Source organism: Strongylocentrotus purpuratus, unplaced genomic scaffold (genome assembly GCF_000002235.5).
Source record: "Strongylocentrotus purpuratus isolate Spur 01 unplaced genomic scaffold, Spur_5.0 spur5_scaffold_6, whole genome shotgun sequence".
NCBI classification, from domain to species: Eukaryota; Metazoa; Echinodermata; class Echinoidea; order Camarodonta; family Strongylocentrotidae; genus Strongylocentrotus; species Strongylocentrotus purpuratus.
The window spans coordinates 24,571,954-24,589,443 of NW_022145612.1; the positions used below are offsets into that span (position 1 = coordinate 24,571,954).

General features: G+C 37.2%; 1 protein-coding gene across 1 annotated transcript; it reads left to right on the forward strand.

Moving 5' to 3' along the window:
* The first annotated feature begins 5,399 nt into the window (after window positions 1-5,399).
* On the forward strand, window positions 5,400-14,453 carry LOC115919361 (guanidinoacetate N-methyltransferase-like). The gene is made up of 4 exons (XM_030972942.1): window positions 5,400-5,740; window positions 9,003-9,215; window positions 11,300-11,478; window positions 12,920-14,453. The coding sequence occupies exons 1-4, from the start codon at window positions 5,572-5,574 to the stop codon at window positions 13,058-13,060; spliced, it is 702 nt and encodes a 233-aa protein (XP_030828802.1). The 5' UTR covers window positions 5,400-5,571; the 3' UTR covers window positions 13,061-14,453.
* The last annotated feature ends 3,037 nt before the right edge of the window (window positions 14,454-17,490 follow it).

Sequence of the window (17,490 nt, forward strand, 5' to 3'; positions counted from 1 at the left end):
TTGCATTGCCCTTTGCAATCTGAAAATGTACGGTCGGCATTTTTTTTTTTTTTTAACCGTTTTTAAGATTTTTTTTTTATTAATGAATAAAAATATAAAAATATATGTATTTTGTTTGTTTAAATGAGATATAAATGCATAAAATCAAATTATTCCAAAATTCTCACTCGTGCAAACCATGGATAATTATGAGGTGAAAAAGATATCAATGGAATGATGACGCTGAAGCACATGTATTAAAGCATTAAAAACTAGAGGGCGGGAAAAAAAACAAAAAAACATTCAAATCTGAAAATATCGGCCCAAAGAGAGCGACAAAAAAAAAGTTTAAAAAAAAAATCTTTTCCAACCGACCGAACCATGTTTTGGCACCCAAAGGGCAATACAACAAGTTTTTATTTTAGGCCTAATGGAGGTTTAAATAACTTCTGTCGGCAAATTTTGAATTTCTTGAGCTTTACCGGCAAAATTAAAAATGAGTAAGATGAAAAGAACGAGGAATGCTTTTGCTTTTTCTTTTTGGAGAAAAAAATCTCTTTAAACCACTGTCGGTCGTGATCATACTTTTGTTTGTTTGTTTGTTTTTTAATTTTGTATTTTGGTTATGTCCATTCTTGTATGTTATGGGCCCAAACGTTGTAAATCATCTGGTTATGTTTATTCTTGTATTTATAGCCAACTCTCTCATGTTTGTTCAAAGTTTTAAAAAGGGTTCATGAGAGTGTTGTTACCTCCAGACTGTGGCGAATAACCTAAATTTTTTTTAAAGGGAACTGACTATATCATCATATTTTGGTGCACTTCGAATGATTATGGAATTGTACATTAGAAAGACATTCTAATATAATTATGAACAAATATTCACATTTCTTTCTCGCGATCACGCCAGGGCCAATGCTAACTAACAGAATATGTATGACGTAACAAAACAAAAAAGTTGTCGTTCTTTTATATTATGATAATTCCTACTTGTTTTATTTTTATGCAAGCATTGTTGGATAGACGTGTGCTTTAATTTCTGTTTGAAAATTTGTTATGGTATACTTCTATTATAATAACATGCTGTAAAGACTTTCTTGTACTGTTTGTTGTGTAAATTTGTGTAAATTGTTAGTTTGTAAATCGTCAACAGAGGATGTTTGTTGATCCTCATAAATGGACTTGGACCTGTCTTCCAAGGTACGAATCAATAAATTATCACAAATAGGCATTTTTCGGTGTTCACACGGACAAGGATTTTGTTCTTCTTTCTTCATTGACATTGTAAGATGTCATGGTTACGTAAGATACAATGATCGAGGGCAAACTATCATTCATCAAATAAAGGAAGGGGTAAGGATTTTAGAGGGAGGGAGAATTAATGAGAGAGAGAGAGAGAGAGAGGGAGAGAGAGAGGGAGAGAGAGAGAGAGGGAGGGAACTTTTTGGGGGGGCAGAACAAAATCCGTATTACCACCATAATGGGCAATTTTTTAAGGGGGGAAGCGGATATTGACGACAGTCAGAGTCGGTATAAGAATGTGGAACGGGCACTTATTTGAAATTAAAAAAGGGGCGCTTATCTGAAGTAAAAGGGGGCACCTTTTTATGAAAAAGATGCACTATAACTATGGGAATTTTTCATTTCCAACAAACGCATACTAGTATAAGTAAAATTTACAAAAAAAGTGAGAAAAAATCCTGGAAAATCATGTCATTTCAGCAACAGTATTTTGATAATCACTGGTACCGAATTAGATATAAACTACGATTTAATTGTATGAATGCACACATCCCAAGAACCTTTATACTCTCGTTCAATGCGTGTATCAGGGCCCAAGGAGGGCGTCTCCAAGTTAAGGAAGGCATACAAGGTGCTATGATACCCCACCACCTACGATAATAAAATTCAATATTCATCGTTGATAGGTTATCTAAACTATAAGCTTGAAGAAAAAAAATGTCTATTATAATATAGATTATCAGGAAATATAGACTTGTGGTTACTCGTCAATCCAGTGATTGGTCTCGGGGGGGGGGGGGGGGGGGGGGTACTATGCAGAATATTAACTTCCAACGATGGACCGAACAATATTCCTATAATTCCTACACTTCAACCTCATATCTTTAGATGAAAATTAATTAGACCCGAAACTATAATTCGCTAGAGAAAATATCGGGATACGATCGAGAGGTATAATTATCACCCTCCCGCGGAATTTGTCGTTTTTTCCTTTGATTCTTCTTTGGCGTTCGTGAGAAGAATAATTATTTCCCTTTCGTTTGTTCTGCGAGTACGCGACGCATATTATACTGGAATCACCCGTAAATTAATGCTAGCCCTACTGGATTGGGTCAAGAGGCAGACCACAGAGACAAAGCACATATATTTATATATGAATTATTTATTGGGGCTTATTTTACTTTCTAATGGTTCCGTACAACACGGCAGAGATGGGGGCGGGGGGGGGGCGGGGGGCTGGCAGACTCCTTGCTGGGGGTTCCGGAGCAGAGCCCTGCAGGACGCTCTTGAGTTTGGCAATTCAGAACATCTAGATAGCCGTCGTGAGCGATAAAAAATCTAACCCATCCCTTAAAATTGAAATTGCAATTCCCCTATTGTGTGCTCTTTTTAAAAGAGTACAAAAGCCTCATAATAGGCATTCCATCTTATTCAGTAGTAGATTCCGAACAACATTCAATGAGATGATGCCCACATAATTGAGTCTGAAACGCATTTCTGGTAAAAAAAAAAATGGTAGAAGAATCCGTCCGTGCATGATAAGTAGTAATCCTTCACTGAATAGGGATAGTTACATTTCTTTGCTCCAGTAATCTTGAGGCTGCAGACAGCAAGAAATTGTATAAACAATAAAAGGTACACGGGAGTGTTTGTTAGAAATTTCATACCGAAAAGTTTGTTGCATTTTGCGAGTCTGCCTAGCTATCCGCGAGTGCGAGCCAAACCCTCTCCATAGACCTGTGTACATTAATTACAAAAAACGTTGAATTTCTTCTTTTATAATTATCTTTTACATTGGTCAACTAATCGAGCCAGAGGAAAAAGAAAGTAAATATTGAATAAAAATGTAAACTGTTGTCCACACAATAATGTTATCGTATCTTCTGTAAAATTCGGGCCTTTTTTGTTTTAAAACACTTTTTTTCTTTTCACACAAAATCAAAATGCCCCATACACGTATGTCTATTTCTTGTGGCGGAAATGAACTGGTGGAAATGTCTAATAGAAGAGCATAAGAACATAGTTTGGCCTATTTAATCGTCCTTCCCATTGGCTTTATAGAATTCGGACCTTTTTTTATGAAAGATAAGTGCTTTCTTTGGGGAAACAACATTCAATAAGATGATGCTAACATAATTGAGCCTGAAACGCATTTTTGGTTTTAAAAAATTGTAGAAGAATCCGTCTGCATGAAAAGGATTAATCCTTCACTAAATAGGGATAATAGTTACATTTCTTCTCTCCAGTGATCCCGAGGCTGCAAACAGCAAGAAATTGTGTAAATAGTAAAAGGTACACGGGAGTGTTTGTTAGAAATTTATATAAAACTCAGTGGGAGAGCCTTTGCCTGGAGTCTTGGGGGCGGAGCCCCAGGAAGTTTTTGATTTTTTTTTTAACTTAGGAAATTCAAAATATGGGCAAGATTGTGACAAGCGGCTGGATGCTGTAAATTTCCTGAAATATCACAGACTACAGAAGAAGTACTTATCAATTGCAATCCGCACTCCAAATTCTCTGGTTTTCTGCACTTCTAAATGTTTAATCACTTTTGTCAAGTTAATATTAATAATATACCGAGATACTGCCAACAAGGGAACAGTTAGGCCTATTTACAAAAAAATTACCTTTTCGACTCAAATTTATATTTCACACACTATAGTGTGTATACATAACTCAATGAAATTGATATTCTTCTTCAGCTTCTCAGAGGGGCTCGTCCCCCCTCAGACTCCCCTCTGTCTGCGCAAGCGGAACGCGGCGCTGAATAATAATATTTTCCGCCCCTGGGGGGGGGGGGGGTCCTGCCCCCTGTGTGTGCCTAAATAATGGCAGGGTGTATCCTCTCGCTCTACTATAACTTACCAGTGGTGGATCCATCGGGGCTGCAAGGGCACGTACCCCGACAAAAAAGTAGAATTTGTACTTTTTTTTGGGGGGGGGAGAGGCATGCTATAGGCTACACTCATGCCATACTTGTCCCAGGCCCATCCCCTCCTGCTAGAGAGTCCTGGATCCGCCACTGCTTATGGTGGGGAGGCATCCTTTAATTTGGACTTGACCTTTTTACCCCGGCAGTAGAAGACGACCCAATGGTCTGCATGCCGACAAGTCATTATGGTATGCTAGGAATGAGAGTCGACGATGTATACCATACGCGTGGTACTGGTAACATAATTTATCCACACCATTCGTTTGGAAATCTGTGTATTAAATCATAGCCCTACATCCTCCGCCCCCCCCCCCCTCCCCATCTGATCTTATTTGTTTGTTTTCAAGTGGAATAATAACGGGTCAATGAGATGATACGCAACATAATTAGAAGCAATATTGTATTCCAGATTTACAAATTTTAATAAACTTTTTTAATAGGCGGCTACGATGTTGACCCTGATTTTTGTTGTGATCCACGTCGACTTTACACAATAAGACGCACTTTCAAACTATAAACCTAAGGTAATGTCAACAACCTTTCAGCGACCCTTTGAATTGCTCAAAACAAACAGTACACAGACATAATAATCAGACGATGATTCCTAATTAGACCGTATTAGGGTAAAGTCCTTCCGATCGTCTCCCGTGCATGTCAAAGTCGATTTATTTATTCACTTGGCTATTCGTTTCTTGTTCACGAGAGAGAGCTAACTCACCACGCTTATACACGTATGATTATGAAGGGGAAAAAAAGATACCTTCTCCGACGTGTCTGTCGCGAGGGGGGGGGGGGGGGGGTACATGGGGCCACCCAAGGGTAACTTGATTCCCAACACCGATACATATTACAGTTAGTGGACGATGATCATTCTGACGATCATGGGTGTCGATCCGTAACTGATACCTATTCATCAGGGGAGGGGGGGGGGGATGATCTATTCATTCATCCCCCCCTGATGAATAGGTATTACGTAAGTATCGACACCCATGCTGACGATATAGTGATGATAAAAATAAAAATAAATCGCATGATCAATTCTAGAGACTTACTGAAGCACAGCGATGACCTGAGCGATGCCCCTCGGTCTCTAGCGCTAGCTGAGCCGCCCAATAATGTATCGTTCACTTTAATACGTACGTGCACCGCGTACGCGTACACCATGATATCGCACTAGTTGCGCATAACCGTAGATAGCGCATTACATGCACGTCGCGCACGGTATTAATTCAAGCTAGAAGCTGTAGTAGGCCTACATCTAGTCTAGATATAGATCTAGCGCACGTGCATATAATATCTCCAGTAGTAATTGTTAGATCGAGTCTACAAACCTTTCAACTTTCTGGGATCGTCAAGTTAGCAGGCAGGAAAAGTGTTACCAAAGTTATCAACTTCAATTTGAAACTTCTTGTAAATCGATCATGGCTGACAAGATATTCTCCTCCGGTGAGGACTGCAAATCGAGCTGGAATGATGCAATGGCAAATTTTAACCAAGCCGACACGCACCTGGAAATCATGGGAAAGCCCGTTATGGAAAGATGGGAAACTCCCTACATGCATGAACTGGCTAAAGTTGCTTCGTCTAAAGGTAACTTAGATTTAAAAATAAGTTTTTTTTACGTAAAGACTGACATGTCGATCTAGTAGTAGAATATTTACATCAAAATGTTGTTTGTCTTAGACCTAGGTCGACCCTACTGTATAGATCTACGAGTACGACACGGTACACCTAGAGATGATGGATCAAGCAATGACGATAAATTAACTTAAGTTAGACCCTACTTTAGGCCTTCTTTACTTTACTTTAAGTTTAATCCAGGGATGCTATGCCTAGATATGACTGTGCCTGTTCATCGATAGTAGATGTCTTCTTCAGTTGTTATAACTTATACATTATCCTTGTTATTTCAAATTAAATAATTGAATAGATTCTAGTCTAGATCTAGGTCTAGATTCTAAGTGGGAAAGAAAAAAAATGTGTGGAAACTTGCAATATCAGCTTAATATAATCTATAGGATCTAGTACAGCTCTACTACAGGCTCATAGTCACATATACCCTGACAAGATCATGGTTTTTAGACCAGTAATATTTGTCTAGAGGTCTAGTATATTTTTAAGACAGTTTACAGAAGTTGCTGAGATGTCTCAATTCTATTTCTAACGTCACGAGATCTTTTAACTTTTTTAAACATCACTTTATTGTTCAAACTTGCACAACAAAGGAGAACAATAGCCCAGGACAATTCCATTTTACTGGAAAATGCAGGGCATTAAAAGTACATACATGTAGATATACAGTGAATAATGTTATATAACATCAACAAAAATTAACTCATTTCACAACATAGTGAAAGCTGAGGAGTGATGGATATTCCTAGCTTATTAGCTATAAATAAGAGGAGCTAAATATTGAAATTTCATTTCATATATCAACTTAATAAATACGAAGCATACATAATGAGTATTATAAGAGTTTGATTTGAGTTAATGTTTAATACAAAGAGGATTCTATCAGTGCCAGGCAATGAAAAGAGGCGAGCAGTAGAAAGAAAATATAAGACTGGTTACAAGGTGTATTAACCCTTTTTGTGTTTGAGTAATTACATACTGAAATGCGAAGGGGAATTTTGGTTTCCCATTTATTGGCATTCTTTGAGTAGTACTAGTAGATGACAAACGAAGAAACAATAGATAGTTTGGATAGAGTCTGTCGAACTTGTTTCACATTGACAGGTTTTCCAATTTCTTTCAACAGCTGCTTTAGCCTCGTCACATTGTCCTGCGAAAGCAAGCAGGTCTAACTTAAAATATCTAAATTGCATTCGGATTTACCTTAGGTTCTTACAGTTTAATAACTTTTGTTTCGTCTGGTTTTCAGCTGATTCAAGGGCAGATTCACCCATGCAGCCACTCATGGCCCATGTTCTTGAACTTTAAATCTAACTTTGAGCCTAATTTATGATTATAACATCCCAAAGTCATCTCTCTTATTAAATGGACTTTGCGTTTGCATAGCGCATACCGGGGGCAGAGAAGGGACCCAAACAGACTTCGTTAAAACGACGTCAAGGGGCTTGGTGTTGTCTTGTAATAATTTCGGGTTTTCAAATCGGGGCCCGAGGTGCACTGACAATAATGCTCTTGGCGACAAAATCTTCGGGCTGTATTTCGTCAAAAAGAGTTGGGATGCAATTGTCTATTTACGTTCAGGTTTAATAGGGCTATTGACTATTGTATGACCATTTTTTTAGACACAGATGAGATCTAGACTCTTTAATACTTCATGTGGTCCAAAGTTGAAATCACACATAGGTCTATACCGGTATTTACCTAGCACCTCGGAACAATCGTTACCATAGCATGCAGGGCGTCGCCAGAACATTTCGAGTGTGCTGTGAGGGGGGGGGGGGGGGGGGGGGGGTTGACACTCAAATTCGCCGATTGATACATGTATGTTGCACCGCACACCAAATGATTCGACTGCGATCCAACATTAGTAGATTGCAACAATTATAAGATAGTAGATACGAACATTATAACTAGGTCACATATGAATAGACTTAGTATAGTAAATTGGAATTGTTGATTATTAGCTGTCAATCGGGGATTCGGGGCAAAGCACAATTTTGTTGTTAATATTATTTGTTTGAATTGCACGTCGGCTTTGGTAACTTTAGGTTGTGATTTGTATCTTATATTCGGGCTTATATTGCGAGGTCAGAAAAACCGAGCTAAATTTTGTAACGTTTTGTAGATTGAAACGGGGCATTTTAGAGCAGTTTTTATCACAGGTTTGAGCTTAATACCACCCCCTCTCTTACTTCTTATCTTAAACATCAGCATTTAGACAATATTTTGTGACTCTCTAATATCGGGGGACGACCCCCTTACTAGGGAGAGGCCTCGTGCTGTGAATTACCGATCCTCGAATTTCGCAGTAAAGACCCTCCTATTCCCTCTCATTTGTCTCCATGTAGCTCTTGTAAACACAATTTAATTCCTATTTATGTGAAGTGTTTCATACAATAAGGTTATATCATGGGATATAGAGCGTAGCGACCGAGCGAGAATACTTGTCGTCCCTTTTTAATAGCGTGGGCACAGCAGAGCCGAAATGTAGAGTGCTCTAGCCCAGAGTTTTTCAACCCTTTCATAGTCGTGGCATCCTTTTATGAATTAGAAAGTTTTGCCTCGCCCTAATTGAAGTTTTGCGTAACCCTAATAAAAGTTTATTACAGAAGATCCATTTTGCATCACTCTTGGTATACTCGTCAAGTGCCATGTACACATGTACATTATGTTGTACGGATGTAGTTGTTTCTAAAAGTTAGCGAAGCGAGCGAGCAATTTTTTAGCTTCAAAGTGTATAGATACGAAGTGTAACATTCCAGTTAGCAAACCTTGTCATGATGTATTATAACGTAAATAGGTCTATGGTATATCTGATTACTTTGTACAACAGACAATTATTAGCCTTGAGCTGCATGTCATGTTGTTTTTAATAAACCAATTCAATTGAACCCGATTATTGTTAATTTCTTTGAGTTAGCTTGATTCTCCGACCTTGCGTTTTATATTTAAATGTCTTTACATTTTATATCGTTGGGAGTTATATTCATATACAGTCGGGTTCAGACTTACGTATGTTACTTTGCAAGAAATATATGCTTGCAGCTATACTCATTTGCAGCAAATCATCGTCATACCGAAATTTGTGAAAATCCTTCATCAGACATGATTGAAATAGGCCTACATGCAAATGAGACTTTACAACGAAATATGCAGCGCAAAATTAGTTTTCTTGAGTTATCATATATTAATTTTGTTTCGTTCTTCTGTCCGTATATAGGCGGTTGTGTACTCGAGATTGGTTTCGGACTGGCCATTGCAGCTACCAAGATTCAGGAAGCCCCCACTGTCACAGAGCACGTTATCATAGAATGTAACGATGGCGTGTTCGATCGCTTAGAAGAATGGCGGAAAACCCAGCCCCATACTGTGACCCCGCTCAAAGGAATGTGGGAAGATGTGGTGCCTACGCTACCGGATAATAAATTTGATGGTGAGACCAGGCTTTCCATTATTTGGGGAAGTACATGTAGACTCGCGATCCCTGCTCGGATGCGGAGTACCATTTATAACTGACGTAGTGATTGCATTGATGCGGGGAAAAAGTATACATGTATATATGGCCATATTCATAAGAGCGTTGTATGAAGTTTATTGAAGGGTGAAGATTTGTTTAGAGTTGCATGGCTGATTGTCAACAAAACAGAGTTAAAAGTCTTTTGTCAATTCTGTTTTTTGCTACGTTAGGCAGCCAATGAAAACGAACCTGTTAAATGAAATTATGGAAATGCAAGCATTCCTACCTCATTTTTCCTGATTGAGGTGTCATATGAAAGGGCAGAAAATGAACTTTCTAGAAATGTGATTTTCTCATTGAAATTCAGATACCATCCGCCAAATAACTTTTTGGTCCCCTTTCTTCAAATTGATTTTAATCACTCATGTGTGAAATATTCATCATGTGAGTTGCATCAAATGAAAGAGGAGGATCTAAGCCAGGCCTTCTCAACTGGCGGCGCGCGCGCCACTCGTGGCGCTTGCGGTTAGTCAGAGTGGCGCGCGGCTGTTCCAAAAAAAAAAAAAAATAAATAAATAAAAATTTAAAAATAAAATTTAAGAAAGAAAAAAAAATCAAAAAATTATATTTTAAAATAAAAAAAACTCAGCAAAATCAAAAAGTCGCAGTCTAAGTTGAGCCCAAAATGTAAGCAAGCCATTTTGTTTGTTTGATTTTCACTTCATTTTGACATTTTCCGTGTTTATTGCACCAAAATAACTACATGTAAATTAACTTCCAGTGTAGATTTTAGCCAGGAATTGTACTAATTATTTCACATCAATATGAAATTATGATTGATGTTTTATGGAACAAAAAGGTGTTAAAATGCCACATCTGGGCCTTAAAAAAGTCCTAAAATCCACTAGCTTCCGGGGGCGTCGCCCCTGGACCCCACCCGGTATCGGCTCGGTCGCTACGCTCCCTCGCAACACAGTCACCAAACATACAGGTTGGCACTTCAACCTCAATAAATTTTTATTTTGGCGCTTCTAATAAACTAGTTGAGAAGGCCTGATCTAAGCTTTAAAAATATGTGTCATTTATTGATTATAATTGTGATTAAGTTATGATAAAACATCGATAATTCTCGGTTTCGTTTTTTCTGGGACGCACTGTATGATAGCAAACTAGAAAAGATAAAAGAAAACAGCAACGTTTTTGTTAATAGTAAAGAAATACATATTGACGCTTGCCAAGCTTGCAAAATGAATGAAAATAGTTGTGATTGAGGAGAGTTCTTTCGGCAGGCGTGTATAATACATGTGTACATCATCATCAGCTGTCAAGATCATTCACTCAGCAACGAAAAAAAAAAAGGGGGGGGGGGTTTATATTCAATATTTTAAAATAAATATTTGATAATATTTGATAATATTTAAGGCCGAATAAGGGAAAACTGTTAACTAATGTTTTTAAATGTATGCATGTTCTCTCCAGAATTATGGAGAGCATGCATACATTTAAAAACATTTGTTAACATTAGTTAACATTAGTTAACAGTTCTCGTATGTACGAGAACGGTTAACTAATGTTTTTAAATGTATGCATGTTCTCTCCAGAATTCCAGGGCAGCTTTTCACAAAACCGTAATGAGTACAAGTTTGACGACAACCCATTGAAATGCGTGTATTATATTTAGCACGTATTTTAATGGGATGTCGGTGAACTTGTACTTCCGACGGTTTCGTGAAACGATGCCCTGGTTATTAACTACAATGTATTTGATTCACTTGCTATACATTATGGTATTTCTATCAGACGGAATACACTTGACATTTGGGTTGTTAAATCAAACCTTTTGTCAAGAAGTATGTTAAAATTAGTATTCATGTATATCATTTTATTATTGATAATAGTTTTAATTGATAATAAAAACAAAACACCTCAATCTTTAATAAACTGATTAAGCAGAACAATTTGTAGCCGAAACTTATTGCCTATCGTATCGCTTTATATTTATTAAACGAGTCACAATTATGACGGACATTTTTTTACCAATCGTTCATATTGCTGTGTAGGTATCCTGTACGACACCTATCCCCTATCCGATGCTACGTGGCACACTCATCAGTTTGAGTTCATCAAGAATCATGCGTTCCGATTATTGAAACCTGGCGGTGTGTTGACTTACTGCAACCTCACCTCCTGGGGAGAATTCATGAAGACCAAGTATACAGACATTCGACAAATGTTTCAGGTATTCCTACTTTCTTTCAGAGATCACATTCGATTTTATAAACAATAATAATAATAGTAATTTTAATTTAAAAAACACACGATAATTATTAGTTGCTTTTATTTTTTAAATCAGGGCCCTATCTTATGAAAATTTGCGATTGATCTAAAAATCGTCACATAATGTAGTTTAGTATTTTCAGCTTTTACCAACCTTAAATTCAGTGAGCAAGCTTTCATCCACTCCTGTAGACTTTCTTAAGACATGAAGGATCCTTAATCGATTTTACATTGACTTGCGAGTGATTTGGGACTTACGATTGGTTAGGGGACTTGGGATTGGTTTTGAACTTAAAATTGATAGGTATCTTCCGATTAATTCGGGGTTTACGATTGATTGAAGAATTACGATGATTGATTGAGGACCGGCGATAGATCTGTATCAATCGCATTATGTCTGATAAAAAATATGACGTTAAGCTTCGATTTACAATAAATCTGTCGTAATAACGTTGGATTACCCGTGATCAATTCGGAACAATCATATATTTTTGTTTAAACGGCACTTTCTTCCCTCTTTTCTTATTCGAATCTGGTTATTCAGTAAAGGTCAATCACTTATTTGAGTACATTTTTTTTCCTTTGTTGTACAAACAATGTGTACATGTAAACCTTTCCTAATTTGTAATACATTCTAGGAGCGGGGAAATGTATAATATTGTCAATCTACCGTGAGAATACTCTGTCAATTAATAGTTATGTCTAGGTTCATACGAACATAGTATAGTCTTCCGACTGATAATACTTTCCTAAATATTGATAGGAAGATATCTAAGATCGAAAGTAGTTTTGTGCATACCCTTCCTTTAAAAAAACAAATCGTTTGATCATCATCATACAGCAGGGAAAGATCGAATATTTATCTTGAACATGTAATCCTATTTCTTACGGGACTTGGCAAAGTTGAGTTCTTCTTATAATCAAAACTTATGAATGTAACGTGCGAAATTACTCCATTTGCACATTTGCGATTACATCAAAGAATAATACCACCAATAGACGGGAGTGGAAACAATCTCCTTATATGGCAATGATACTTCTTTTCTGTGCGACCATGTCGACGGGGCGGCATTTCCGACCCGTCGCACTGAGAAAGGGAATAAATTCTAGCGAAATCAAAATCTCGTCGTCGGGGTGGATCTTCCGAACTTTGACCCTTTAGCTTCATACCAGGCTCAGTCAAACTGCCAAACTGACTGACCCACACCCTTGCAAAACGACCGATTTTTGCCCATTCGGGGGGGGGGGGGGATATAATTCTTGTCCGTTCTCCTGTGGTTCTGATCGGTCTCGTTGGTGAGACAGAGGTTCATGTAGTAATATAACCAGTTCACTTCTTGTGTTTTGTTTTGGTCGGAGAGTATGACAATTTGATGTTTTTTTGTCTTTGTTGAATTCCACAGGAAACTCAGGTTCCTTCTCTATGCGAGGCTGGATTTAAGAAGGAGAATATATCCACCGCTCTTCTACCCATCTCACCGCCCAAAGAGTGCCGCTACTATGCCTTTAACCACATGATCACACCGACCATCATCAAGGCATAGTGTTTGAAACCCAACAGTAGCCATAACCAAATGATTTGGCCAATTGTTTATGTTTCTTTCGTTTTTTATTCTCATTATAGACCACATAGTTCAATCAAATTACTTACAAGTTAGGGATGGATTCTCGCGGAAAATATTGATAAATATTTGTGAGTAAATGGATGCTTAAGGGTAATTAATCAATTATTAAATCAATTATATAATTTTTATTTTCAATGAAATTCTGACAGTTCAGTGAGGCGATTTCGTGTACAAAATAAGTACTCAATACGCCGCTGGAATTCTGTTCAAGGAAGAAAATGTTGACATATGACCTGGCTATTCATGTCATATTGATATTTTTTTCTAGACCATCTGAATTGAATGGCAAATGAACAAGCCATATGGTTAGATTAAAGTTCGAAATATTTCTCAACTGGGAGATGTGAGTTGATCTTGCAGTTCACTCGGCTCTCTGTCTACGCCTTAGTTCACACTGACTTTGTGGGCACCCGGTTCGAAACTTGGTCGTAAATAATTGTACTGTACATGATAAATACATGTCTGTCAGAACCCAATTACACAATCATACATACACGCACACAACCAAACGGGGGATTCATTTCGAAATTTAGGAATACCTTTTATAGGATACATACTTTCTGTTCAAAAACATTGAAACGGGTCACTTGTTTTTCACCAAAGCTTTCTAGCATGACTAGACTACAATAAAATTGTATATATATAAAAAGAAATGTATTCAGAAAAATCTATTCAGATCCGAAACGAAATTCCTTCTTCCAGACGTAAATATCTTGCGTTCGATATGCGTCTGCAAACACCCAATTACACCCAACCCCACCCACACACAGAAATATCATGAGGTGTATGCTGTGGGCAACGACTGTACTCATTTTAGAGGGATATTTGTGTTAGATCACAAACTATGCTACTTATCACAATGTTACCATTTCCGAGGCATCAGTACCTCGAGAACTTCCAAATCTTGAAATATCAGAATATTGTTTACAACCATGTCACCCCTTCCTATATTCACTCAATTATACCCTATTACATCGAAACTACCCAAAACAAGACTTTGAAATGTCACGGTGTGGATTGCGCTCATTGTCGTGTAATTAAACATTTGCACACGTAAGAATAGGGTATACAAAAAAGAAGAAACGGAATGAAGAAATTCCAGTACTGTTTATTGTTTTCAGGTTCAATTGTTGTTAAAGTTTGGGGATTGTGTAAATTGATTCTTTGGCTAGATTGGGATTATAGATAGCATCTTGGATAAAATTTTCTATTTATAATAGGTAGGCCATAATAGGTAGGTTTCGTTGCCTTTTTATATTGTTTTGTTTTGTTGAGAATTTTTTCTGATTAAAGTGTTGTGTAAGTATACAAACGTCTGTCGTCTAATCATGCTTAATATGTTTCGTAGATGATACAATAATGATAGTAGTTTGCCAGCCATTTTTTCCCCTCTTAATATTGAGACTTTTGAGACTACTGTCCTGTGGGTGTTTCACAGAGACTAAGATTGACTTTACGTTGGACTTAACTATGGCAGGCCATTCATGCCACTGGTTGCTCTCACCAATGGTCTCTCAATTGGGATCTTTACATAATATTTTTTCCTTCATTAATGAATTATAAAAAAATGTAAATTCTGTAGATTTGTGACCATGATTTGAACGTCTCTTGAGAGACCAATGCCAGTAAATGGTGAGAGCAAACAATGGCATGAACAGCCTGTCGTAGTTAAGTCCAACTTAAAGTCGATCTTAGTCTTTGTGAAACCAGGGTATGTGAGTTTAAAGGTACTATGTCCCTTTTGCAGCCAACCTCAAATGCTGTAGAACTTTGCAGGAATTATGAATATGTCATGTATGTCCTATCTGTGAAATTTAAACGTTAGCAGTGTCCTCATTTTCAAATTATGCAAGGAAACCCGTTTACTTGCTAGACTTCACTGTCAGACACTATTGAGTGACTGACTGGCTTTTTTTCTTCTTTGGTAATAACATAATGTACATGAACAGAGTTGTAAAGGGTACATGAGCATTTGTCTACATCAATAACCCACTTCTTGTGATGGCCAAGATTAAACTGAATGAATCTTTGCGCAGTGTAAAACATATGACCATTCAGTACAATTGTCTGAAAATCAAGACTATTACTTTTGGGCTCTATAGCCCTAAAGTCGATTTGACAACTAATAGTCATTATTTTCCCACTTGAAGTCATTTTCAAGTCGCACCTTTTTTAGGGAAGTTCTAAATTAGTATTATCTTTTAAATGCAGTTGGAATTTATCTTTTTAATTTTTTGGCCTGCAAATGGGACATAGTACCTTTAAAGTGAAACACCCCCTGGTCTGTTACCCTGGACAACTACGCCCGGACATCTACCAGAGGACAACTTCCACTCGAACAGCTACCCCGTAATGTAATTACCGCCTATAGGTACTTGCCTCTGGGTAGTTTTCCAAGTGGTAGTTCTCCGGGTAAATTTTCCTAGGGTGTAGATGTCCCAAAGGCAGTAATACGAGGCAAGTTGTCTAGGGAAGACATTCTGATATGGAAAATGATCACTTAGGGAATTCAGACAGAGATAGAAGAGAAGAGAGAGAGTAAAAAGAGTGGAATAGAAAAGAGGCAGTTAAAGAGAAAACACAAAAGAGGGTAAGAAAGAGTTTAAAAAGGAGGAAGAGAACTTCAGAGAAGAAAGGAGTGTGAAAGAAGAACAAAAAGGGAAACGGTGAGTGAGAGTGGAGGTACATGTATAACGGAGAGAGAGAGAGAGAGAGAGAGAGAGAGAGAGGGGGGGGGGGGGGTGTGTGGGGATATTCGAGAATTAACATTTTCCCTTAAAGAAGAATGTCAAAATTGCATGTTGGGGTAAAACCCTTTTTTTTAAAGTCAATGAAATATGGAATTACAAAAACAACACAGGACTGCAAATAATTCAGTATACTGTCTTTTATTATGTCTAAAAACAAAAGATGAAAAATCGACCTCATCACGATATCTAAAGAAAAGTGAATAAGCTTTAGAGGTATCAAATTGAATATCAAACGACTTTGAAAGACGAGGATAATTGCACTTTCCGTTTCATCAATACTGGCTAAGCGATTTACACGAAAATTGCATAGTTGTCATGATTATGTACACAGAGTTTGAGTCTACATCTACAATGCAAAAACATACGTAGTTCATGAGAGCATCGATTACCACATTTCAGATGAAAAATAATGAACAAAGTATTTTATACAGTATGACTGCGTTTTGCACCCTGTTTTACATGGAGCTACTCTCGATGTTAGACATTCAAGTAATTTTTTCTTCGAAAGACATTGGACTTTTTCACGAAAACCGTATCTATTGCATGTGGTACTATCTATTACAATCTCCATATATCAAAATGAACAAATAACATTCTATTTACACTGGGTATATCTTTACATAATTATTTCTGAACACATTACACTGACACCTACATATAAAATCTATAAATACTAAAAATCCTGATTACTCATCTACAATATACACATTAGTCGCTTCATAAGGATATTCACCTATTTACAAAATTAAGCGGCTATACTGTTGTGATAATTATTAAACGCCGTTATTTCATTTTCTCGTATTGCCGTTAATAACAATTTTTTTTTTAATCATCATCATGTTTTCTATTCTGATCCTTATCTTTCTTTTGTAATCTCTTTGTAACCATCTGATTAATTCATAATCTTTTTTCATTCTGATCGTAATCCTCATAATTATATACAAAGTAAATTGGTCAGGAATCTATTAACAGCCAACTTGTCAGCCCTTCATCCAAGTGTAGATGAAGAAGAAGCAAAACTCCCCAGGCTTATATCATTGCCATTTATTACTTCGTTTGAACAGTCGACGTAATACTAGTTAAAGGAATTATGGGTATTCCCCCTTGTGTGTTTACAAACGCACTGAGAAAAGAGAGTACGATTTCTCTACAAATACATAATCGCTACAAATCCCTTTGCCTGAAACTTTTTCTATCTTTTAAGTAATTTAAAATTGATTTATGTGCAGTCACATTTCATTGAAAGTGTACCTTAAGCACTGCCCTTGCATAAATAAAGCACAAGTAAACATGTTTAAAGATGTCTCCTTATTAAGACACGTTCTAATGCCTCACGCTGATAAGTATCATTTGATGAAGGAATAAGTAATGCATACGAAATTTAATTGTATAAGCCAGTTTACGGTTGCAGTCTGAGCATGAGCAGATAAAGGTCATTTGTACCAAAAAGGTAAAACCCACAGAGATGAATACTGGATATGCACTCATGAAAGTTATGTAACATTATTCATTTATGCACCAACGGTACATTCTAAGATACGCAGGTGGAAGTATTCCTTTCAATATGGCAAACAAAAGGTATTCATGAAGCACATCTAG